Source organism: Medicago truncatula, chromosome 8 (genome assembly GCF_003473485.1).
Source record: "Medicago truncatula cultivar Jemalong A17 chromosome 8, MtrunA17r5.0-ANR, whole genome shotgun sequence".
Lineage (NCBI taxonomy): Eukaryota > Viridiplantae > Streptophyta > Magnoliopsida > Fabales > Fabaceae > Medicago > Medicago truncatula.
This window is the reverse complement of record NC_053049.1, coordinates 39,621,296-39,646,383: the sequence shown is the minus strand read 5'-3', so window position 1 is coordinate 39,646,383 and position 25,088 is coordinate 39,621,296. Positions and strand designations below refer to the sequence as shown.

At 33.5% G+C, this 25,088-nt stretch overlaps 5 protein-coding genes and 4 non-coding genes across 10 annotated transcripts; 3 read left to right on the top strand and 6 right to left on the bottom strand.

The window, feature by feature from the left end:
• The first annotated feature begins 41 nt into the window (after positions 1 to 41).
• Positions 42 to 4,010, top strand: LOC11426578 (protochlorophyllide-dependent translocon component 52, chloroplastic). The gene is made up of 7 exons (XM_003629673.3): positions 42 to 669; positions 1,346 to 1,533; positions 1,938 to 2,017; positions 2,121 to 2,290; positions 2,365 to 2,553; positions 2,781 to 2,968; positions 3,434 to 4,010. Exons 1-7 carry the CDS (start codon positions 154 to 156, stop codon positions 3,771 to 3,773), a joined length of 1,671 nt encoding a protein of 556 aa, XP_003629721.2. The 5' UTR covers positions 42 to 153; the 3' UTR covers positions 3,774 to 4,010.
• Positions 4,011 to 8,456: 4,446 nt separating this feature from the next.
• LOC11426577 (uncharacterized) lies at positions 8,457 to 10,654 on the top strand. The gene has a single exon (XM_003629672.4). The coding sequence runs from the start codon at positions 8,678 to 8,680 to the stop codon at positions 10,397 to 10,399; it is 1,722 nt and encodes a 573-aa protein (XP_003629720.1). The 5' UTR covers positions 8,457 to 8,677; the 3' UTR covers positions 10,400 to 10,654.
• A 2,720-nt stretch (positions 10,655 to 13,374) lies between these two features.
• Positions 13,375 to 15,130, bottom strand: LOC112417431 (protein MAINTENANCE OF MERISTEMS-like). The gene is made up of 4 exons (XM_024773108.1): positions 14,561 to 15,130; positions 14,226 to 14,465; positions 14,018 to 14,108; positions 13,375 to 13,457 (listed from the first exon to the last, which is right to left on the bottom strand). The coding sequence occupies exons 1-4, from the start codon at positions 15,128 to 15,130 to the stop codon at positions 13,375 to 13,377; spliced, it is 984 nt and encodes a 327-aa protein (XP_024628876.1).
• A 1,952-nt stretch (positions 15,131 to 17,082) lies between these two features.
• LOC11419029 (F-box protein At2g26160) lies at positions 17,083 to 20,769 on the top strand. Of its 2 annotated transcripts, XR_005643512.1 has the most exons (3): positions 17,083 to 17,379; positions 19,005 to 20,269; positions 20,302 to 20,769. XR_005643512.1 is itself a non-coding variant. In XM_003629671.4 (2 exons), exon 2 carries the CDS (start codon positions 19,040 to 19,042, stop codon positions 20,192 to 20,194), a length of 1,155 nt encoding a protein of 384 aa, XP_003629719.2. In that variant the 5' UTR covers positions 17,084 to 17,379; positions 19,005 to 19,039; the 3' UTR covers positions 20,195 to 20,769. The 2 variants fall into 2 exon arrangements, 1 of the variants encoding a protein (XP_003629719.2); XM_003629671.4 differs by having other exon boundaries at positions 17,084 to 17,379; positions 19,005 to 20,769.
• A 1,714-nt stretch (positions 20,770 to 22,483) lies between these two features.
• LOC11419028 (60S ribosomal protein L32-1) lies at positions 22,484 to 23,992 on the bottom strand. The gene is made up of 2 exons (XM_003629669.4): positions 23,829 to 23,992; positions 22,484 to 22,981 (listed from the first exon to the last, which is right to left on the bottom strand). The coding sequence occupies exons 1-2, from the start codon at positions 23,916 to 23,918 to the stop codon at positions 22,670 to 22,672; spliced, it is 402 nt and encodes a 133-aa protein (XP_003629717.1). The 5' UTR covers positions 23,919 to 23,992; the 3' UTR covers positions 22,484 to 22,669.
• On the bottom strand, positions 23,086 to 23,172 carry LOC112417595 (small nucleolar RNA Z196/R39/R59 family). The gene has a single exon (XR_003008196.1). It is a non-coding gene; the product is annotated as a small nucleolar RNA Z196/R39/R59 family (small nucleolar RNA).
• LOC112417594 (small nucleolar RNA Z195/SNORD33/SNORD32 family) lies at positions 23,409 to 23,484 on the bottom strand. Its single transcript, XR_003008195.1, has one exon. It is a non-coding gene; the product is annotated as a small nucleolar RNA Z195/SNORD33/SNORD32 family (small nucleolar RNA).
• Positions 23,559 to 23,636, bottom strand: LOC112417612 (small nucleolar RNA snoR4). Its single transcript, XR_003008213.1, has one exon. It is a non-coding gene; the product is annotated as a small nucleolar RNA snoR4 (small nucleolar RNA).
• On the bottom strand, positions 23,705 to 23,784 carry LOC112417620 (small nucleolar RNA U31b). Its single transcript, XR_003008221.1, has one exon. It is a non-coding gene; the product is annotated as a small nucleolar RNA U31b (small nucleolar RNA).
• Positions 23,993 to 25,088: the final 1,096 nt, after the last annotated feature.

Here is a 25,088-nt window from a genome sequence, read left to right as displayed (position 1 = left end):
TATTTTTGGTGTTTAGCGCACTCCAATTCCTAGGGAAACGTAGTTCGGTCAGGAGCTCGGCAATAATTGTCCCCTAGTTTCAACTTGTCTTAAATTGAAGCACATCATTGAAGTGATCACTTTCTTCTTTTGGACAAGGGAACAGTGGAAGCTATGTTAGCTTTTTCTCTTTGTTCACTTCACATCCCAATAGCACATAAAACACAAACCCCATTAAAAAAATCCATGTTCTTGAAGTCACAAATCCATTCAACACTTCCATTAATTCGTGGGAACACTTCAAAATTCAAGCTTTTCACTGCCTTATCACCTTCTCCGTTAACAGAGTCTAGTAGTAGTAACCTTGAAGTGGATGATGAACCAGAAGTTGAAACAGGTTCAGAGAAATTTGACTGGTACTCACAGTGGTATCCTTTGATGCCAATATGTGATCTTGACAAAAGGGCACCTCATGCTAAGAAGGTGATGGGAATTGATGTTGTTATATGGTGGGATAGGAATGAGAGTGCATGGCAAGTTTTTGATGATGCTTGTCCTCATAGATTAGCACCTTTGTCTGAAGGAAGGATTGATCAATGGGGTAGGTTACAGTGTGTGTATCATGGTTGGTGTTTTAATGGATCAGGTGATTGCAAGTTCATTCCTCAGGCACCTCCTGAAGGACCTCCGGTAACTACTCCCTTCGATACATTTTTAACCGTCGCTTTTGAAGAAAAAATTGTTCTTATTCTTTTGTAGTTTGGAAAAAGTTCAATGCAACATTAACTGTGTTTTGTCAGTAACAACTTAACTATTTATTGCATAAAGAGAATTAGATGAAATGAGATAAGAAATGGTTTAGGGTATTGTAGGAAAAAGACAAACAATTTCATTTTATTAGTTTTCTTGACACAATGTAAATAAGAGTAAAACGACAAAAAAAAACATAATAATATTGAAATAGTCCTTTTATTGCTATTATGTGTCTTAGAAATTGAATACTTGTGTAGCAGTTGGCCAAAACCTACGAAACACCAACACAAACATCAAACCTAATACTAAAACTACATGTTGATACTGATAATAATTGAAAATAGAAAATGATTAAATGTAACTATATGTATCGATATCGTTCATACACTCAACACGTCTTCCATATCTGAAGTGTCGGTGTTACATATCCAAAACCACATTTAAAAGTGTAACTACTAGTACCAATTAAATTTCTTCTAGTTGCAATCCCTTTAACAAACAATCAGAACTATGGAATAAAGATGTGTTGCACTAATTAAATTGATTCTTCACAATGTTTGCTTTGTTATCATGCTATCCTCATTTAGTTTTGCATAAACTTTTTCTTTTTCAGATTCATACGTCCAAAAAAGCATGTGTAGCTGCTTATCCAAGCACTGTGCAGAATGATATCTTGTGGTTTTGGCCAAATACTGATCCTCAATACAAAGATATTATTACAAGGAAAACACCCCCATTCATACCAGAAATTGATGATCCGTCTTTTACTAGCTTTATGGGAAACAGAGATATTCCTTATGGGTATGGTTTTAATTTTGAAGACTAAAAAATATGATATTTCTTTTGTAGGAATCTGATTGTTTTTAGTGGATGCCAATTGATATAATTATCTGATCTGATTTTGGAAGATGAAAAATCACATAAATTACATTACATATTTACATTATGCATTTCCCCATAGCATAATTTGCATGCTATGCTACTATGCTAAGCTTTAAAAAAACATATTCTTTATTTTATACGATATTTACTTCAAATTTGCATTTCAAAAAATAATATAAGTTCGTAAAAAATGCTATAAACTCATGAGGAATTGACGTTACCAAACAACTATATTTTAATTATACGGAGTCATATAAGCTTGCGTTTTGGTCTTGTCTAACATAATAGTATATCTTTCTAATTAATTGAACATGCAATTTCAGGTACGAGGTACTGGTTGAAAACCTCATGGACCCTTCACATGTTCCATATGCACACTATGGATTAACTCCAGACCCAAAAGGTAGACATATATACATATGATAAATAAATCTTCTAACTTCAATAAATTCGTATTTGTTTCATAAATGACACGTACATACTTATAACTTAATTAACTTTAACAGGGAATAATGCTGATAGAGAAGGAGGAACACCACTTGATTTCTCAGTTGAAGAGTTAGATATCAATGGTTTCACTGCAAATCAGGGTTGGAACAAAAGCAAATTTATGCCGCCAAGCATCTTTTATCTCTATAGTGAGCCAGATAAACTTGCATCTTCTGTTGAAACTAAGGTAATACATTGAGTAGCTACTAAACATCTGCACTCAGTTTCATATAGGTGTTATATAATACAATTTTAATGCAGAAATCATCAGTTCAGAAGAAATTTTCTATGATCTTTATTTGTATACCTGTGAGTCCTGGTAAAAGCAGACTGATTTGGTGCTTTCCAAGAAACTTTGGAGTGTGGGCCGACAAAATTGTACCACGATGGATTCTTCATATGGGACAAAACTTGATTCTAGATTCAGATTTATATCTTCTCCATGTTGAGGTAATTCTTTTTATAATTTACAGATCAGTTATCCCGTTGATCAAATAAAGTAAACCATCAGACGTACAGATTTGGGAGTTATTCCATCATAGATAACGGTGTAAGCAAAGTACTACAAAGTCGATACTATTGCACAATAACAATATCAAATTCAATCACTGGTATTTTTTTTCAATAGATTAGGTTTTTTCATTCCTCAAATAATGTTACTAGTTTTTTTTTTATAGGAACAAAAAATAATGGATGTTGGTCAAGGAAATTGGCATAAGGCCTGTTTTGTGCCAACAAAGGCAGATGCTCTTGTGATTGGTTTTAGAAAATGGTTAAAGAAGTATGCAGGTGATCAAGTTGATTGGAGAGGAAAATATAGTGGTGCTCTGCCTCCTACACCTCCTAGAGAACAGCTTATGGACAGGTAGGTAACTCACATAAGATTGAATTGGAACATGGAAGTTTCAATTTTGTTATATTTCTAAAATAGTGAGAAATTTCCTTTAATATATGTCAAGTTTTTATTGAAGAACTTTACTTAAAGTCAAGCATAAACCAATAGATTTTCAAGTATAAAATTCTTAAGTACAACAGTGCTAAAGATTGACTTATTTGAGTTTGTTTAGTGGCAAAAACACTTGTAAGTTGTGAGACTGTTTTGGAGTGCTTGTGAAAACTGCTTATGACACGTCCAATAGATGTTTTCAGCTTATTTCCCCACGTTCCGTGGTTAACTTATAGATTATATGAAACAATTTGATTTTATTTTATCATTTGTTATAAATTAGCTTAGACATAAGTACTTAATGAAGTTGTTTATCCAAACAGAGTCTAAATGCAATAGGTATTTGTACCATGTTCTTGATTAGAAATTATTAAATTTGAACAGGTACTGGAGCCATACGGTGAATTGCAAGAGTTGCAATTTTGCCTATAAGAGTCTTAATGTGGTGGAAGTGATGCTGCAGATTATATCTGTTGCTTCAATTGGGTTTGTTGCCACAATGAAGCAGGGAATAGTTTCAGCTGCAACAAGAAATTCAATAGTTGTGCTGGCTATACTTTCATTCGCATTGTCGCGGTTGTTAGCTCACTTTATTTACAAAAACTTTCGATATCATGACTACAACCACGTACGCTCTTCGATGAAATGTGTTTCCTTAATTATATTTCTCCAAGCTGGTTACGTATATACTCCCTCCGGTCCTAAATTTATAATAGACATTTGAGCCGGCATAAATTGATGTGTATGGTCTAAATTTTGAACTAGATACATCAAATTTTGTTGACTCAAAAATCTCTTATAAATGTAGTGAAGTTCTATAAAAACAAAGCTTTTAGTTATTGTTACTCAAGAAGTGCTTTGAAACATTTGTCTGTTGTTGGAACCTGTGAAGGTTCATAGTGACCCAAATTCTTATAATCTTTTTTGGATGAGTGAGAGCACTTTTAGTTGCCTTTCTAGAGATATTGATGTTGATATTTTAATTAAATTAGCATCTTTTAATGGATTATAAACGTCCACTATCAAATTTTAGCTAGGAGTAGTGTTATTTGAACAACTAATTTAGTGACAACTTATTTGACAACCATACTTTACAAAGAAAAAAGTGGTATTGGCACAGAAATTATAGCAATAGATAGATAAAGTAAAAAATAATGTGAGTATGAGATAGAAAGTTGTTGCAAAAATTATCACTAAATGGATGTTCAAATATCATTTCTCTTTAGCTAAAGAGTGTGTATGTCTATCAAATGAAAAAAGTGATATCCATACACTTAAAAATTAGACACCTCAAATACATGATAAATGACACCTAAAATTGTGATGTGTATTGTATTTTTTTTTCCTCCTATAGATACATCAAATTTGGATAACTCATTAATAGTATTAACTATTATGTCCACTAGGCTTCAATAATCACAAGTTTACATGATTAATGAGTAAAAAACATCACAAATTTGCTAATTGTGGAAAAACAAATCTTATAAAAAATAATACTTACATAAATAGTTGTTATTGATTTATATACAAAGTAAAAACTACGGAAGCAGTGTAACTGATATAAAATTAAGGGGGCGTTTGTTTTTGGGAAACACAAATTATTTCCGGGAATAACATATCCGGGAATGAAAATATGAAAATTTGATTCTTGGGTATTTGTTAAAAAAAGTGTTTGGCAAATAACTTGACATTCCTGGAAAAATTGGAAGTTACAATTTTTTTTTTAAATCTATGCATAATATCATGGGAATGCACATTCCCATCTCTTTACATGGGAATAATGGAAGTTATGGGAAATTACTCCATTCCCAGGAACCTTTATACCCATGAATTTTTTTTTCTCAAGCTCATAACAAACATGGGTATAATCATTCCCTAATCATGTATTCCCGGAAATATCATTCTTAACCTTGAAACAAACACCCCCTAATAAATAGGAAAATACTAGCTAATTTTTTTTTTTTTTTGGCTTAAACGCATTTTCTACTCCCTAAGTTTGCAAAAGTTGCAATTTTAGCTCCCTATTAAAAAAAATGGTAAAAGTGACCCCTATGTCTACCCCTTTTGTAAAACGTCAATTTTTACTTGGTCATGCCTACATAGCATGTCACAGGTGTAATTAATTATTTAAAGAAAAATAAAAATGTCATGCATGTATATATGAAATTAAAAATAAAAAAAAATAAAAAAAGGAAGAGGGAGAACCAAGCACGGCAATAGCAGCAACTACATTATCATTCATCTTCATTCAAAAATATGTTCATGGTATCATTCTCAAAATTTTCATAACATTTCTTTTTCAATAATTAGGAAATTCTATAACATTTGCCCTTTTTCCTTCTTCAACAGCGAGAAACCATAAACAACTTTTTCTTCTTTTTTTGTCATATATTTTCCTTCCCAATCTCATCTATTGCAACAATGAATTCAAGTTCCCAACAGCAAGATGAAAACCACCAACAACAACATCACGTTTTTTAAGAAACAATATTTGTATTCAATCCCTATCAAATACATCTCCCAAAGACTTAATCCATCTATCATTTTCCTCCTCTTACGCGGTTCAATTGTCCAACTAAACAACAACACTGCCATTCTCACTCTTCTCTCTTTCTCGTTCCTGACTTTTCTCTCTCTCCCTGAACTAGTTGTGGCAAAACATGGTGGAAATGATGGTTGTTGTAGGAGGTCGTCGGCGATGGTGGTTGTCAGATCTGAGAGTATCACAGGTGGTGGTGGTTGTGACCAATGGTTGTCAGAACTGAGACTCATCTCTCTCAAGCAGCAGTGGATGTAGAGAGATACGGTGGTGGAGAGGACGGTGATGAGAGTGGTCTTGGTGGGTGAGAGATGAATCTGAGAAGGTTGATATGGTGATGGTGGTGTTGTAAACATAGATTAGAGACGATCTTGTGGTGGTGATAGGAGAATAGCGGTGGTGGTGGTGGTGGTGGTGGTGGTGGTGATAGGAGAAATGGATGAAAAAGATGAAGAAGATGAATGTCGCATAATCTCTTCAATTAATCCTTTCATTTTTCATTTTTTTAATTCTGTAAATACACATGTGGCCTTTTCCATTTTTTTTAATTAAAAAAATACACAGTTGGCAATTTTTTAAGTTAAGTGGCATGACACATAGGTTTGACCAAGTCAAAATTGATGTTTTGTAAAAGGGTCTAAACATGAGGGAAACTTTTGCCATTTTTTTAATAGGGGTCAAAATTGCAACTTTTGCAAACTTAGAGGGTAAAAAGTGTGTTTAAGTTTTTTTTTTTTTTTTTACAAATAACTAATTGGTTTTGTGATGTGGATCATCAATGTTTTCTTCTCTATGCAATATAATTGTGTGACTATTGCATTATGCCTCAATGATGATTTTGCTTGTTTATGGTGGTTGATGGAATGATGTTTATAACTTTCGTGTGAAACTTTCTAAAGTACAAGTCAATATAATTGGTCTTGAGAAAACTCCCAACTAGGCTAAATTTGTTTAGAAGAAAAATAAATATCGATTCTAATTCTAATAGTTGTGTAACGTGGGAGTCAAGAATCGAGATTGCTATTGTTCTCAAGATGCGAATTCCTTTTTTTTCTTTCTTTCATAAGGAAATTCATTTCTTTTGAGGTGAGGAGGTAAAAGAAGGGAAATGACTAACCAACAGTCTGATATTTCAGCGATCTAGACATTAAAAAATTTAGTTGAGCTCATTAAAAACCACTCTTAATTGTTGAAATTTGGGGGTCTAACTCATCCTTACAAAACCGGCATGCAAGGTGAGGATTGCCTCCTCTTTATAAACTCTTCTCAAGAATCTTATCTATCCGATGTGGGACTTGGGTTTTTCCCAACACACCCCCCTCACGCCCAGCACTCTTTGGGCTTGGTGCGTGAATAGGTTTAGGCGGCCCTTGAATTCGACAAGCTCTGATACCATGTTGAAATTTGGGGGCCTAACTCATCCTTACAAAACCGGCTTACAAGGTGAGGATTACCTCCTCTTTATAAACTCTTCTCAAGAGTCTTATAATGATTTATGGCGACGATATAGAACGACCATTGTCTATTTTATAAATGGTGCGTTGAGGATATGAATTATCTCTTGAATGAATAATAATTTTTTATTTATTAGGGTTTTTCATTTGTAAATTGCTTTCTCTTAATATAATTTGTAATACTTACTTGCACACAAGTTTAAATAAAAATATTTAAGCACAAACATAATATTACACAAATTATAAGAGAATAACATTAAATGATGTCAATTGATGTAATTATATTATTTTTGTTTAATTTATGTCAGTGAGTCAAAAATAATATTGATTTAGGATTGTGCCAATAAAAGACTTTCATATTTATTAATTGAAATGTTGTTTTTTAATGAAACATGTCAATATAATTTCTCATAATTTACACTTTTATTATAATATTTGCATTTTTTATAAGGGATATAATATTTGTACTTTTTTTTTGTACTTATTATTTTAAAATTGAAAGTCTCATTTTACATTGATCTTTTGATTTTTATAAGTAGAAATTTTGCAAAATTACACTTTTAGTTCTTTAACTTAATTTTAGGTAACAGTTTAATCATTTATCTTTTTTTCATTTCAATTTTATCCTTTTGATCCAGTTACATATGGATTTTTAAGCTTCAAATCTAATATTAATATACAAACATAGATGAAAGACCATAAATTTAAGGCTTAAGTGCAGTTTTGCCCGCCGTATTTTGACAGAATCGGAATTTTACCCCCCCCCCCCCCCCCCCCAATTTAATGTTTTTCTGAATTTTGGCCCCCCTATTTTAAAAATCTGAATTTTACCCCTCCAATTTAATATTTTTCGGGAGTTGGCTGATGTGGCTTAAACAATATTAATGAATTTTTTTTCGTTTATTCCCTACATTTTATCTTTATTTTCTAGAATTTTTTCTGCATTTTAAGGTTTTTTTTTCGATTTTTTAAAAAGTTAATTATTTTTTGTAATTAAAAATTATTTAATTTAAATAATTAATTAGGTGGATAATAAGATAATATTTTAAAATCCAAATCACCACTGCCACATCAGCCAAAATGCACTCAAATGTGGTGGGGGTAAAATTCCGAAAAACATTATATTGGGGGGTAAAATTTCGAGTTTTAAAATAGGGGGTAAAATTCCAATTCTGTCAAAATAGGAGGGCAAAACTGCACTTAAGTCTAAATTTAAAAATTGAGAGGACATAAAAAACTAAAAACATGAATTTTAAGCTTGAAAATCTATATAAAAATGACACAAAATGATAAAATTGAAATGAAAAAAGATACTAAAATATTATTACCTGAAATTAAGTTAAAATATGTAAAAATAAAATAAATAAAATACTAGTGTGTTGAATGCTGATGGAGTAAAAGTAAAGGCTTCACTTCCTTTTGTACTTAGATAAGTGTGGGAAGTCGCAACAGTAAACAAAACCAAAGTAAGGCAATTGAGTTGGTAACTATGGCTTCCCACCAGATTTAGAATCAGATCCACCGTCACCATCACCATTAACCCCTTACCTTTAACAACACTTCACTCACTCTTTCTTAATTCACACACATTACCCTTATCTTTTTTTCAGATCTCAAAAACAACACAACACAAAAATGAAAGATTCAAACTCAAACTCAAACTCAAGCAGCACCAGTAGTAGAACTGAACCAATAGGCCAAAACCTAATCAAACTAATAAGCAACTTATGCTTCTCATTCTTCGTCTTCTCCGTTCTCATCTTCACCGTCATTGCCATCACTTACCAACCACCCGATCCATGGCTTCAATCTTCACCAGCTCTCACCAATCTCTTCACTCAACCCCAAAACGCCACCTTCCACATCGACACCTCCGTTATCAAAACCGGTGAAGACCTCACTCTTTCTCCACAACCTTCCCCCGCCGACTCCACCCCCGCTGTCACGGAGGCTGTAATCGAAAAATCCGAAGAGAATATCGCTAATTCCTCCGCCACCGCTCCTTCATCCTCCTCCTCCTCCTCCTGTGATGAGCTTCTCGGAACGCTAAATTGCTCTGATCCTCGTGTTCTTATTGCTATTCAGAGATTTAATCTACGTGCTTTTAAGTCGATTTCGTTTTTCGAGTATCAAACTCCGGTTAACGGTGCTGTTTCCGGTGATTGTGATGTTTCCTGGAGGTTTCGTAATAAGAGAGAGAAATCATGGCGGAAGTATCGTGATTTTCGCAGATTTAGGTTAACTGTAACGGATGATTGTCGCTATAAGGTTATTCATGCTGGTGGATTTCATTCTGGAGTAAATGCGAGGAGAAATCCGGTGCCACGGCCACGGACTGGTGGTAAGGGGAAAACCTTGCCTCGGGTAACGAATCGTGATGACGAGATTAATGACACGATACCGAGTTTGGGATCGGAGACTAATTTCAGGAATGGGAAGTATTTGTATTATTCGCGAGGTGGTGATTATTGTAAGGGTATGAATCATTTTATGTGGAGTTTTTTGTGTGGTTTAGGTGAAGCTATGTTTTTGAATAGAACTTTTGTTATGGATTTGAGTGTTTGTTTAGGTGCAATGTATAACCCTAGTAATAAAGATGAAGAAGGGAAGGATTTTAGGTATTACTTTGATTTTGAACATTTGAAGGAGGTAGCTTCTATTGTTGAAGAGGGTGAGTTTTTGAGGGATTGGAAGAGATGGGATAAGACTCATCTCAAGAAAAAGAAGGTTCCTGTTAGGAAAGTTGTTACTCATAAGGTAACTCCTATGCAACTTCAGAAAGATAAGAGCACTGTCATTTGGAGGCAATTTGATTCGCCTGAGCCGGAGAATTATTGGTATAGGGTTTGTGAAGGTCAAGCTGCTAAGTATATTCAGAGGCCTTGGCATGCATTGTGGAAATCGAAGAGGTTGATGAACATTGTTAGTGAGATTAGTGGAAGAATGGATTGGGATTTCGATGCAGTTCATGTGGTTCGGGGAGAGAAAGCTCAAAATAAGGAGTTATGGCCTAATTTGGATTCAGATACTTCGCCAGATGCTCTTCTTGACAAGCTTAAAGGGTTGGTTCAACCTTGGAGGAATTTGTATATTGCTACTAATGAGCCCTATTATAATTACTTTGATAAACTAAGAGCGAATTTCAAGGTTCATTTGCTTGATGATTATAAGGAACTGTGGGGGAATTCGAGTGAATGGTACAATGAAACTAGTCTTCTTAACAATGGAAAGCCTGTTGAGTTTGATGGATACATGAGGGTGGCGGTGGATACTGAGGTCTTTTACCGTGGAAAGACTCGTGTGGAAACATTTTATAATTTGACTAAAGATTGCAAAGATGGAATTAATACATGCTAATCCAGTTGGAACTGCTGATTTTGATGCTTATTCATTGTACAATCAAACCTCCCTTTTCGATTCAGTTTTAGATTCATATCACCCGGATAAATTTAAGCTCATTGTTATGCTTGCTTGTTCTTTTATTGTATTGATTGATGATTGATTGCCTCTGTTGATTATCATGATTTTGTATACAACATATCATAGAATGCTTTAATTTCCTCTTGTACTTAAATTGTGCACTTTCTCAGTAACTGCTTTTCCTATTCCTAATTGTCTTAGATCTATCAATGAAATTAACTTGTACAGAATGAATGCTTGCATTATTTCATCTTGAAACACATTTTGGCACCCTGATTAATCTTAGGACCAAACTTTTTGACCTCAATCCTACATGGCCGTAATCCACTAATCCCCCAGGCGCCCTCTCTCTCCCCAAAACAAGTCTAACACTATCTATATGTATTAAGTTTACTGTTTACGTCGTTTCTGTATTTTTGAATGACTGGTCTTATGATGCTACTTTGAATTAATTCCTATTCCTTAAGGATGTATGTGACTTTAGCACATTTTAGGTGAATGGTTTGTGATAATTTTCTTGTATTGCTCCCAGCTAATCGGTTATGGTAATTACGCAGCATCCCTAATTTGGTGCCTGTTATCAGCTTATGTTGTGCAGACACAGAAATTGTCCTAAGCATTAACTAAAGAGCTGTTATCAATTCTTATTGAGGTAAATTTACATTAGAGGCACATCAGTGCATTATTAGAAAATAAAATGGATCGGAATACCTTCTTATCAGTTGTTTGGGTTCTGCTCAATGCATAATTTTATACCGATAATTAATGTATCTTGAATTATATTGCAATTAGAAATTGTCTTTGGCATACAAAAAACATGTAAATTTGAACATCACAATTAGTTTGAACATTGAATGTTTGATAAAAAATACATGTACTGTAATTTGAACATCACAATTCAGTATTCACGCTCGCAGAGAGCCATCCGGAGACAAAAATAAGACATTTGTTTTCGATTAATCAGCAAAGGTTAGCAACCATTAGCTAACGTAATTTTTTCCTTTGTCTCTTGCAATGGGGTATTTTCTTTCTCGTTTCTTTCTTTCGCTAGAAGGAAAAACAGGTAAGACCAATTTTAGTGCTACTTCTCCCAAATTATGATAGCCCGAGAGACAAGAGAGAACGGATGACTTATCTGCGTGTGTTTTGCTATATTAGAAGTGGAAAACAAAGAGCTATATATCTATAAGACACCAATGGCAATAAGACAGTTTTTATTGACATAAGTTTAGCTAGGTTTAAAATGAGCCGATTACGGACTGAAACTATTAGCAACTGTGTTAAGGATAAGCACTATATAATGGGAGTTGCAAAATCTGAGTATATGACAATGAGAATTGTTCTTTCATGGAGAAGAAACTGCAAAACCAAACATACACCGGGTACGATAAAAATTGTAAACATCAAATAAAGAAAATCACAGTTTTTTTGGTAGGTTTTCTTAATATTAAAATAAGCCAACGATTAATTTCTTTTAGTCAAGTTGTTGGGTGGATAGAATTTCACTCGTGAATAAGTGGGGAGTTTGAGGTTCAAACTCTGGCATTTACATATAAAAAAATGTATCTTAAAAATATAAGTCAATCACATGTAAAAATAATAATTACACGTCCCGTGAGCATAGCTTAGTTGGTAGGACAATGCATTAGTATATGTAGGGGTTGGGGTTCGAACCCCGGACACCCGACTTAGCCACCTTATAATTCTAGCCGTTAGGCTACCTGAAGAAAAAAAAAAATTACACAATTTTCTATTTTTGATTGTTTAAACAATGTTAGCACTTTTCTTATCTAATTATATATTTGTTCTATAATATGTGTTTTATTTACACTTATTTGAATTAAAAAAATGTTTTTTTTTTCAAAAATATGTTAAACTAATAGATGGTGTTAGTTTTGAAATTGGTGTATATTTAAATTTCAATCTTGAGAAATTTTTTTTGTAGTTTTGAAAGGTAAATTCGTCCGAAAACATCTAACTGAAAGTAGTTTTTTTTAAGGAACTCGTCTAATTGAAAGTAGTTAGTTGATATTAATTTTGAAGTTGCATTTATTAATACTATAAACAAAGGTGAGGATGAATATGTGTATGCATTAGATAGTTTTGACTACCTAAAATATTTTTTTTATTTAAATAAGTTAGTATATTTTATAATTAACTATTCCAATAATCCTCTAAAAAAACAACTATCCCAATAATATATAAGTTAGTATATTGTGACACTTTTGATCTCTTACGTGTTAAGCAACTACATGAAGAGTTTTATTAACAATAAAAATAAAAACAACACTCAAAATGTGTTTTCCTTTAAAAAAAAAAGCACTCAAATATGTTTATTTTTATTTTTGTATATGTGTCCCCCTATAGTAAGAAAATGTCTTACTCCAACCTATGGTAGAAATAGAAAAATGATATTTCTACGATTAATTTATAACAATTTTTATGATAATAGTCTCCTTATATTTATATTATATATTTATTTTATTTTTCTATTATTTTGATTTATCGATATCAATATTTTTTTTTAGAATTGTTGTTAACACATCTTGTTAGACTGAGAAACACGAGTAAAATACCAAAATACCCCTCGGTAGTTAACTGCCGAGGAAACATGAAACCGGCTGCAGTTAACTACCGAAGTTTTTCTCGGCACTAAACTGTCGAGAAAATGATATTTCTACGATTAATTTACAACAATTTTTATGATAATAGTCTCCTTATATTTATATTATATTTTTACTTTATTTTCTATTATTTTGATTTATCGATATCAATTTTTTTTTTTGAGAATTGTTGTTGACACATCTTGTTAGGCTGAGAAACACAAGTAAAATACCAAAATACCCCTCGGTAGTTAACTGCCGAGGAAACACGAAACCGGTTGCAGTTAACTACCGAAGTTTTTCTCGGCACTAAATTGTCGAGGTTTTCCTCGGCAGTAAACTGTCGAAGCGTCCTGAAGCCAAAGCAGAGGTAGTAGCTTCATTTCCTAAACCTGTAATGTGTTTCAAACACAAAACACAACATATGTACCTGTTTTTTTTTTTTTTTATGCATAATGGTTCAAATCACAAAACAAATATTGGGGCAAATACACAACTTAATTAAACCAACATTTTTACCATTAAACAAAGTAAAATATCCCAATGAAATGAAAACTAATGTCATCAAAATACGAATATACAAACCAATGTCATCAAAATACCAAAATTAAAAAACAGGTCATAAAAAACGAACTACTGCTACTCCTGGTCCTGCTGATGGTGCTGGTGCCTCCTCCTCGGCCTCTGTCCTCGCCTCCTGGTCAAAATCGGCACGATCTGCTCCCTAACATGGGTCATGGCCTGAAACCATTGCTGAGGGCTCATGAACTCCTCCTGACCTATTTGCGCATCAGCGTAGGCAACAACGGCACTAACCATGTCATAGGTGTCAGGCGAGCTTCTTGCCTCGTACCGCTCTCACTGCTCTGCAATGATCTGCTCTTCATTTGCTGGCCTCGGAAGATCTCCTGGAAGAGGTGGCAAAATCTGAGGGTGAGACACCTTAGTGTACCATAACACATAGCCATCCGCCATGTCTGCTTTTGTGCCTGCTCACCCCAATCGGCCGCCTTAAGCGTGTGAGTGCGGAAGTCGACGAATTCCTGCACAATCTGAGGCGGTGTCAGCTCTACATTATCCGTCGGATGTCTAGGGACCCTCTGGACGTATCCGTACTGCCTCAAAACCCTCTCGGGCAAGTGACGGTACACCCTACGAACACCACAAATAATCCAGCCTGGATACCAGAATATCTCCTTAAAACCCTGGATCTCCATGTGCTCTTCGTACGGCCTCCAGCATACGTCATCAAACTGAATATGATCAAGCAATGAGCAATACGTCAACCCTTGTCCATGACCCTTCTGTAGCTTCCACCTCGCCGCAAACGGGTAGTTTTCAATATAGTCGGTGTTGGGATCAACACTGAAAAGGCCAGGAAAATACACCAAAAACCATGCCTGCACAAACAAAACAAATCACATTTATAAATTTTTACGCACGAAAAATATAACAAAAAATTAAAAGTTAAGGTTCACATTTATAAGTTTCTTACAATGAGCAGTGACACGCTTCCCCCAAGAGCTCTGTCTTCAGGCTTACAGGCCTCAGCTAACTCGTCGTATAGGTATGTCAGTGACATCCCTCCCCATGAATAATTACGCATCCCCGCGTAGTCGTCCTCCATGGTCGTCAGATAGACCAACTCGATGTGTTTGTTGCTTCTATCACCAAACAACAAGCATCCAACAAGATATAAGAGATAACACTTCACACAAAATGTCCTAACCCTCTGCAGCTCTTCCATCTCCTCTGGATCCTCTGTATCTGCCAATATGTTAGCTCTACCAAAGTACCTCATATATAATTCCCTCAACTTCGGATAACTAATGTACCCACCATACTCTGTACCGCAAATTTTCTCTGTCTCCTGCTGCGACACACCCAAGTGCCTCATCAGTAGTGCCGCTCCCTCATGTCTCAACATCTTCTTCCCATGGCTCAACATCCGCCCTTCAATTTGAAGAAGCATAAGAGATGCGACATCATCCAAAGTCACAGTCATCTCCCCCAAAGGCATGTGAAAAGTGCTGGTCTCGGGATGCCACCTTTCGCATAGAGTCATCAACAAAGCATGAGGCACAGTGGCGTAGTCTAGGTAAACCAAATCATGTAACCCGCTCTCCCTAAGCGGATCCCAAAACCAATCCTAATTCCCGTTTGGACGTCCGAGACTCAAAATCTTAGCCCATAATTAATCGGTTTTACAACACGCAACTTACGAACCTGAAATAGTAGAAAAATAAACATAGTTTAGACAATTTATACATTAAACAATGTAAACATTTAACTAAACAAAATAAAACTTAACAAATGCAAAAATAAAACATAACACATGTAAACCTTACAACTTAAATAAAACACATAACAAAAAAAAATTAAATCATAACTAAACATAAAGAAAACAATAAAATTTAAAATAAAGAAAATTTAAAGAAAATAACTAAACATAAAGAAAATAATTAAACAAACACACATATAGAAAAAATTATAACAAACACACATATAAAAAAAATTAAAAACATTAATTTGTGTTGCATATGATGATTTAAGATAATTAAAAATAACACTTACATTATATGAATTATATCAAAGCAGCAATGCCACATGCTTGGCATAAGAGTGCAGCAGAGATATATCTTCCGGTCCTCCAAGAAAGGGAGGCTCCAAAGGTAACACTGCTGGGGCAGCCACTGCTGCAATGTCATCATCATCTGCTATATGATGCTGCTCTGATATATGATCCTGGTCATACCCACCACCAGTCACATCGTGGTGTACCTGATCCTGATAATTCAGGTACTCCACCTCCTGGCTCGAATCAACCACATGCGACTCTTCAGGCTGTGTAGCCTGAGAAGCCTCGTGCGAAGTCCCTGAACCATCCCCCCTCCGACCTCTTCCCCTCTTTGGGATGTGCCCGCTTTGCCTCTTCTTCCGGTGGCTTTGAGTCATCGCACGTCTACCACCAATCATCTTAGATGGATCAACCAGGTTCTGATCAGACATATCTACACAAAAAATTTAAAAATTAACATCATTCAACTTATACATTCAACCACTTTATCAAACACACTAAACATAAACATAACTTAAACTTTCACATTCAACCACTTTATCATATAAACACATTGAACCTAAACATTATCATACACACTATCATTCACATTCAAACGTAAATAATCAAATGCATTATCATACACATTCAATCTAAACATAACCTAAACTAAACATAAACATTCATCTTCGGTGAAAAATCAAAATCACATTCAACCTAATTCAATATACACTTTTTCGAATTACAATTAACATCATATCCATAACCTAAACTAACTAAATAATCAATAAAATTGTCATTGAGGCATTTTATCAAACACTTTGTGTGCAAAGTATCAAACATACTCAAAATGTGTTCTTTTGCCACCATTCAAAACCACATTATACTCTAACATCATTCAAACATCAATTAAAACAACTACATTCAATTATAAACTACATGCAATAATAAAAAATTCAATTCCTACATCAACCCTAACCACATGAAAACTACTCAATTTTTTAAAAAAACTTAACCTAAACAAACTAACATTAACATTGCATTGATTAATGCTACTTACATGTGATAATGTGGAGATGATTGCTTGCAAATCTTGAAAATGGAAATTGGAGGAATTTGAGAAAAGTTTGGTAGTTTTTGAGCAATGAAGAAACTGAAAAATTGATGTTTATGTTTCTGCCTATGTTCAGCACGCATCAGCAGTTAATTGCCGAGGAAAATCTCAGTAGTTAACTACAGTCGGTTTCCACTAAATTCGACAGTTAAATGCTGAATGACATTTAGGTAAATTACTCGTGTGTCTCAGCCTAACCAAATGTGTGAACGGCAATTCTCTCTTTTTTTTTTTTTTTTTTTTTTAAATTTAGTAGTCTTGTAAGTTCTCGGACACCTCATATAAATAACTTTAGTTTAACCGTGTAGGATTTTAAAACGACAAATTCATTCCTAAAAAAAAAAAAAAATTGACAAATTGTCTTTAGCTCCGAGGTTGGAATCCTCTTGACAAGTGTAAATTCATAAAGTTGTTGCGATTGATTCTCTTTAGTTGTGTTGTGTCACCCTCCACTAGTGTAGGATTATTAATCGCTAAGTAAACAACTTTATAAACCCAAGCACGGAAACGACTTTCTTCTACGCCTTCTCCCCATTCCCTTCCCTGATATCACAGTGCAATCAAGACCAACGCTCCTTCTTCATAGCTCAAAGCCAAAATCAACGGCGGTGAACGACGTTCCTTCTTCATCTCTTTTTTTGAGGTACACGTTTGATTCATTTTTTATCCCATAACTTTTTTTTCAATCGTTTTCTGGTGCTCTATGTTGGTGTTTAATGAAATTTTAGTGACTCTGAATATACTGGAAGTCAAAATCACAGTTAATTTCTTGAGAAAAATGAATTATCAACCTTAATACATTATATTATAGGTGCCTAGTATTAGTGATTTAGTATATTTTTGTTTTATAATTAAGTTTGAATAAATTCTTTGAAGTGTGTTATTTCAACAATCATTTGTAATACAATTTATGAAACAACCATAAATCATAAAGAAAAGTCAGTGACGCGGGAGGAGAGAAGGTATATATATATATATATAAGGTTTGCTATGATACATCCATTAGTTTTTATTAAGGTGTCTTTTAACAAAGATATAAGTAAAAAGTTGTTAAATACACCTTAAAGTGAATGTTGCTAAAACACACTTTCTAAAATATAAGTGGGTGTATATTAGCAACTCCTATAGGCATTTGCTAGGATACACTCACTTATTTTTTAGAATGTGTGTTTTAGCAAGTTATAACTAAAAAGTAGTTAAATACACCTTAAGGTGTAGCTTGCTAAAACACTCCCACATAAAAACTAGTGGATGTGTTCTAGCAAATCCACACACACATATATATATATATATATATATATATATCAAGATTAAGTTTTGAATTATTGATCCGTTTATGATATTATATACGTATATTTATGTCTTGTATATTATATATATATTGTAATTTTAATGAGGTAAACTTGTATCAGTCGAGTTTACAACTAGATAAAATGAATTTACTTAGCGTGTGTGTTTGATTTTGCGGTGGCGAAAATTGATTTTGATTGAATTGATTTTGTAAAATTGATTTTTATCAAAAGTGAGTTTAGTGTAAAGTGATTTTTGTTTGGATGCTTCATAGTAGAAGTGATTGATACGAAAGATGTTGTTTGGATATTTTGTGTCAAAATTGCTTTTGGGGATATGTAAATTACCAAAATGGATTTTAACATGTTTTATATAGATTTTAAATTTCATTTTCTCCTTTATTTGTTTATTTTATCCTTTATTTATTTTTTATTAAATTGATGATAAAAATATTAAATTAGCAAACTAGCACAGACAAATTAATATTAAATTGATGATAAACATAAATATTAAAAGGTAATAACATAGTGTCAATTTAAAAAACAAAATATAGCATAACGTTTTTTTTTTAAATGGAGACGTTGGTACACCAGTTAAGCATATTTGCACACACACATTTGCTATTATTTTATTGCTTATAAAAAATAATCAGGTGGCATGCATTTAAAATCCCATTTCCAGTACAAATTACTAATAATATAAGGATATAATTAAAAAAAAAAAAAAAAAACACAGGGAAGGGCAGTTGGGGGAACTGGGCAACTTAAATTATCAAAATCAATTTACACTATCATAGAAGCTACTATTTGTAGCTTCAATTGGAATTGAGTTTGGATCCAAGAATTGATTTATCAAAAAAACATCCAAACACTTGTTTATCAATGTAAACTCACTTTTAGGCTTTGTAACGTACGTTTATTCAATTCCACCGTGCAACCAAACACCTACTTAAATTCTCTAGTTTGACAACCTTGACAGTGACGAATTGTGGAGCTGGAGACTTAACAAAAAGTATGGAATGTAGTGTGATGTATGATAACAAGATGGTGCAATGGATAAATCTTCCTAAAGAGTTATGGTTAGTTATAGCAAAAAATCTCAACACTACTCTTGATGTTGTTCGATTTCGTAGTATCTGTCGTTTATGTCGCTCTCTTGTCCCTTCTCCTTCCTCTCATACACCTCGCATTCCATATCTTAAATATTTTCTACACCAAACTAAAATATACCGCATTGAACCAGCATCACATCACCTCTTGTCAACTTCAACTTCTTCTAATAAAGGGTGGCTCATCAAACTTGTTCAGGATTATACTTCCTCCAAACTTTTTCTCTTTGATCTTTTCGATCCTAAGACATATCCATCCCAGGAGAAAACTAGCCAAAATGTATCATCCCAGGAGAAAACTACCCAAAAAGTATTGAATTTGATGAACTATCGATTTGTGGAGTTGTTTGAAGGATATACTCTCAGTCATGATTTCTTTAGATATCAAGGTGGTGATTTTCAGTATGCACCGGTTAGTGGTTGTAAAGCAATCTTGTTTCGTCATCACATTATTTTTGCACTGCATAGTGATAAAAAAGTGCATGTTTGCAATATTGGAGATATGAAAACGACCGTAATAATGGATGATGATGATGTATACATGGGTTATGATGATATAATTCTTCACAGGGAACAACTTTATGTTGTGGATGAAAACGGGACAATTTTCTGGATCAATCCTTTGACTTTGAAGTTGGTTCAGTTTTCACCAAAGTTGTACTGTTGTGATAGGAATAAGAAGCACATATGGGTGAAATCTGATAAAAAGAAGAAGCAGTTAGTAGAATATGATGGAAATCTCTATGTGGTTGATTTGTATATTAATGATAAAAGCTATCATAAGCAATATTTATACAAGGTTGTTTTTGTGAAAATTTATAAGCTTGATCAAGAATGGGGTAAATGGTTTGATGTGCCAGATCTGGGTGAAGCTTTGTTTGTTTTGGGTAGAGACTCAAACTTTTCATTGATAGCTCAAGACTATTATGGATGTCAAAGAAATTGCATTTACCTCTTTTCTAAAGGCAAGGCCTATTGTTTCAATTTGGAGAATTCAAGGTGTAAGCCTGCCAACAGCTTTTGGCCTTGCCCAACTTTGTTCAATCCTATGATCAAATAATTTGTAAGCATAAAGCTGATGACTTGTAATTGTGGTGACTTTTAAATGGAAGCCCACTTTTTAATGATCGGTATGATTTGCTGCTTTGGATAAAAAATTGTTTCAACATTAGGTGACATGACATATATTTATTCAGTTATTGATGAATAATAAATAATGCAGTTTGTCTTATATCTTGGTTGACATGCTTTCTATGGAAGAAAAAAAACTCTTATTTTACCACCTCACAAGTGAATCAACATTAATATTCAAATTGAGAAGGATTATAAGCCACGTTGTATGGAAAATGTTCATGTGGAAAAATTAGAATAGCTGAAGAACCTCTAATATCGAAAGCAGCACAGTCATAAGCTCTTGCAGCTTCATTGGCAGTAGCAACATGTTTAGCTGAATCTCGAATCTCTGCAACAAATTTTCCCTATACTTTGATTTTCTTTTGTAATTCCCCTTCCCTCACCTCTTCCATTGTGTTGTGTATGGTGAAAACATTAAACTTCAACGGCTTTATCATCAATGATCCATCTTGTCTTACGCCATATGGTTCTTAGATATCAAAACAGAACTTGGTGGCTTTTTTTCTTTGTTCTTTTGTGTTAAATACTTCTGTTCTATTTATGAATAATAATCATTGGAGTGTTTTTCCACAAATACGTGAAACCAATGGAAGTATCTTGTTGAGCTAATGATGTTAACATTGTGTCTATTGTTACTTACTTGCATCTTTTGGTAATTGTTGTAACTTGAGTATTACATGATTGTCCAACTGGATTTATGTCACGTATCTATATCTTATATTTGACCCTGATCAAATAATTTTTCCTCCTAAAACATTTGTTGTACGATAATTAATATCAAAGTGAGTGTTGAAAAGAATGTTCTAGGCGCTCCTCGTTTAACTATTCATCCCCATATTCTGTCATCATTCATAAGGAGGGGAGAACTAATCAATCTTGTTTCATCTTAAAAAATAAAAATAAAAATTCTTTCAAAATCCGTTTAAGTATTACTTCTTCTATAGAAATTGCTTTGCTTGCCTATATCCAAGGGAAACTCAAAGTCTTCCTCTCAATGTAGAGCCAAACCAAGACGAATCCATTATTCACACAACATTGTTTTTTGGTACCAGGGTCCTTTATCCTGCTTTTTGGTACCACTAATATTGTTTGGTCACCTTTTCAGACGTACAGGGTTATATTTTTATCCAATTTTAGTACTGCAAATGATTTCCTCAAATCTTACTCAAAAGCAAAGATGCAGGGTCGTATTATAAAATTCCCAAACTGGTTCAAAAACAAATGAAAATCACCGCTACTGATAGCAATTCAAAACCGTGCTAGTGTGATTTGAGTTGAACTTGTCACAACAAAACTTCGGTCTAGCTTAGCTTTCATTGCCTTGATTTTGAGCATTTGAAGGTGGTGGCTTCCGTTGTGGAGGAAGGTGGGTTTCTTCTGAGAGATTGGAAGAGATAGGATAAGGCTCATCTTAAGAAGAATAAGAAGGTTCCTCTTAGAATTCCTGTTAGAAAGGAATCTAAGAGTTTGTTGAACATTGTTATTGTGTTGTGATTAGTGAAAGAAAGGACTAGGATTTCGAAGCGGGTCATGGGGTTCAGGGAGAAAGCTCAAAGCTAATGCCTAATTTGGATTTGGATACTTCGCCGGATGTTCTTGAGAAGCTTAAATGGATGGTTCGGCATTGGAGAAATTGTATGAATTACTATTATACCTACATTAATGATCGAATTCAAGGACCGTTTGCTTGAAGATTATAAGGAACTGTGGGGGAATTCAAGTTAATGGTATAATGAAACCAATCTTCTCAAAAATGAGAAGTCTGTTGAGTTTGATGGATGCGCAATGATACATTAGGTCTTTTACCATAGGATACACTTTCGGATTTATGTGCTATTTTAGTGAGACTATCCTTTGTCATGTTTTGTTTTATATAAACAAAAAAACAGAATATTAAACGGCTTTAGCTCATTTCAATGTGCTACTTCTACCAATTACGTAATTGTAATTTTAAAGGCAATGTTCCTTGGAGATAATCTGCAAATAATTATGTTCGATAAAATCCTAATAAGAAAACAGAATTGCTTTGATTTTGAGCAATACATAAACTCAAAGCACCTTCAAACGCTCAATTCAAAGCCAGCACCTAGATCCTAAAAATCAAAGCTATCTTTTTTGGAAGAAAAATTAACATTTATAACTTCTGGATGTTGTGGCTTTGATTTCTTTAGAAGAAATAAGAAATTTGTTTATTCTTTAGAGAAAGGCCAAAAAATGGTCTGGAATTAATCCATGGATCAAAATAATTTATAAACTTCAATCACTAACAAGATGTACAATGTACAAGTGTAATTTGGTTAATGAGCGGCATATCTTGCAATACAAAAAAGTGTGTTTTGTAAGCCAAAATTTGAATCCTAATGAGTATAAGTCAATACAAAAAATATCCAAAGAGACTAGACTATTCATCCTCCTGGCTTCTTAACCTGGCTGTTTTATTTGTTAAGACGACATCGAGTTGTGCTGCTCTCTCAACTATGTCCTTTCTCTTACTAGTGGATACATTGTGTGCAATCTCAGCACAATAAGTCCTATTGTGCATCATTAAAAGCTCCAAATCATTAACATTGCAAACAACAAATTTCTTAAAACCATTTGGTAGATAATGCCTAGTCTTCTTATCTGATCCATACCCAATATTTGGCATCAAAGTACATCCCTTAAACTTTCTCCTCACACGTGAATCAATACCCTTTGGTCTGCGCCAGTTTTCCTATGGAACACAATCATATCATTTCTTTAAGATACTACAACATCTAACAATACATAAGTTTATGTTTTGCATTATACTATATAATATAAAACAAATAATTGAGCTGCAATCTCAGTCGAAAGATGGTGATATATTTTATTAATCACGGGGAAATCATAATAGTAAGGATATTAATTGCATCATAGATTGCAGAACAATAAATAAGAAATAACATGAAACATTTGAAAATATAAACAGGGAATTAGTAACAGTAGGTTTATAAATAAGAAAACCCCTGTGTCGCAAGACCTGTAAAAATTTATTCTATGCCCGTAAAAACGAAATGACCAGCTACTAGACATAAGTCTGAATTCTGGACATCAGATACCATAGGCAATATACACTATTTAAAACAACAAAAATTCAACAAAGTTTAAAACTAATTTGCAAGAGATCAGATGGTAGTGCATGTTTGTTTCATCATCTATAACAGAACCGTATGGATATATATCATCATTTCTCTTGCAAACTATACCATAATATTTCAAATCAAAACTTAATAATTATTATAATGACAAAAAAATTGATATTTGTATTAGGGATCAGATAGTCGATCAATCACCACGTATGTAGTAAGACTGGATGTCACATTTGAATTTTTTTATCCTCATATCCCATCAAGCATCAATATTGCAGTGAAAACAAAAACAAAACAAAAATTTAGGAGACATAGTAAATAAATCAGGATCAGATAAAGTGTCAGTCACCATATTACACCATTGGTGCAAATTAAGACTGGGGCGACAATTACTATCATCACATCCGAATTGATAAGCAGAATTGAAAAAGTTAAAAGCTATTATTATACCTTTACACAGATCTTGCGATCACTTTGGGGTCTCTTGAAATGTTTGACCCTCTTCTTCACGATCTTCTTGGTTAGAAGAGGCACAGCCATTGTTGCTGAGCTAGGTTGATGGCTGCTGTGAACTGTGATGATATATGACAGAATATATAAGCATTGTGTCTAGGGTTTGTACGCAATGCGGCTGTTCTAGGGTTTGTTGGGATGGTAATGGAGTCGGGTTGGGCCTAGAGATTGTTTCTATCATCACACAAAAATATAAGATATTATTATTTGCACCGCTAAATTTTTCTAATACATATTTCATCTTCTTCTTTTTTCTTTTTTTTTTTTCTCTATTAAAAATATGATTTTTGTTATCGACAATTCTCTAATACACCTTTAAAAAACCTTTGTGGTACATTTTTCTCAGCACACATTATTGATAAAGTTGTAAGTGCATTGTTTTATAAGGTAGTACTCCCTCCGTCCCAAATTGTATGTCACTTTAGAAAAAATATTTGTCCCAAATTGTATGTCGCTTTACAATACCAATGAAAAATTAATGTTACTTTTCCTATTATTTCCTTAACTATTTATTACTCTCTCTTCTTTCAATTCCTTCATTTATTTTTCTCATATCATTTATTGAGGACAATTTTGTAAAACAACTCATAATATCTCTTTCCCATACAATATTAATTATATTTCTTAATATGTGTGAAATGCCCAAAACATCGTACAATTTGGGACGAAGGGAGTAAAAAACTATTTTAGTAAGATCAAATAATGATTGTTCTATTGTTGGTTTATGTTTGAAAGTTGTAATATTATTATTAAAAATTCCTTAGGATTTTAGTTCATAGCAATGATAGGAACTAGAGCATCAATTATTCTTTCGAAGTACGAGGATGTGTTTAAGCTGATAATCTCATATTTCATGCTATAAATATTAGCTTAAACTTAAGGAAATCTTGATTATTTTCATGTTTTGACTCTTTTGTCAAATCATATGTGTCCGACATCAATCTTCACCTTTCAATCTATCAATTGTCGTCTAAGATCTTATAATTATAGTTATATAGTTAGACAAATTGAATTCAACTTTTTCATCTTCCAGTTGAGCCTTTGAGAGAAATTGAGAAGAGAGAAAGTAAAAAAAAATGGAACCCACAACTTTTTTCATTCTCCTTCTAACGAAAAGAGCATAAGGTCTTTTCTTTTATAATTAGGTAGAAAGTCCATGTATTGTACATGTTTAAATAAGTGTTAAGAATCTTTTAG

Excerpts from the sequence above, each read along its gene's own strand:
- LOC11426578 (XM_003629673.3), top strand. The coding sequence starts at position 154 with ATGTTAGCTTTTTCTCTTTGTTCACTTCACATCCCAATAGCACATAAA. Across the intron at positions 670-1,345 it reads CACCTCCTGAAGGACCTCCG|ATTCATACGTCCAAAAAAGC; the intron begins GTAACTACTCCC and ends TTTCTTTTTCAG. Across the intron at positions 2,554-2,780 it reads TATATCTTCTCCATGTTGAG|GAACAAAAAATAATGGATGT; the intron begins GTAATTCTTTTT and ends TTTTTTTTATAG.
- LOC11426577 (XM_003629672.4), top strand. The coding sequence starts at position 8,678 with ATGAAAGATTCAAACTCAAACTCAAACTCAAGCAGCACCAGTAGTAGA.
- LOC112417431 (XM_024773108.1), bottom strand. The coding sequence starts at position 15,130 with ATGACTCTATGCGAAAGGTGGCATCCCGAGACCAGCACTTTTCACATG. Across the intron at positions 14,109-14,225 it reads CAGGCTGGATTATTTGTGGT|GAATTCGTCGACTTCCGCAC; the intron begins GTTCGTAGGGTG and ends CAGATTGTGCAG. Across the intron at positions 13,458-14,017 it reads GCGGATGGCTATGTGTTATG|GTTTAGGAAATGAAGCTACT; the intron begins GTACACTAAGGT and ends AACACATTACAG.
- LOC11419029 (XM_003629671.4), top strand. The coding sequence starts at position 19,040 with ATGGAATGTAGTGTGATGTATGATAACAAGATGGTGCAATGGATAAAT.
- LOC11419028 (XM_003629669.4), bottom strand. The coding sequence starts at position 23,918 with ATGGCTGTGCCTCTTCTAACCAAGAAGATCGTGAAGAAGAGGGTCAAA. Across the intron at positions 22,982-23,828 it reads ATCGCAAGATCTGTGTAAAG|GAAAACTGGCGCAGACCAAA; the intron begins GTATAATAATAG and ends TGTGTTCCATAG.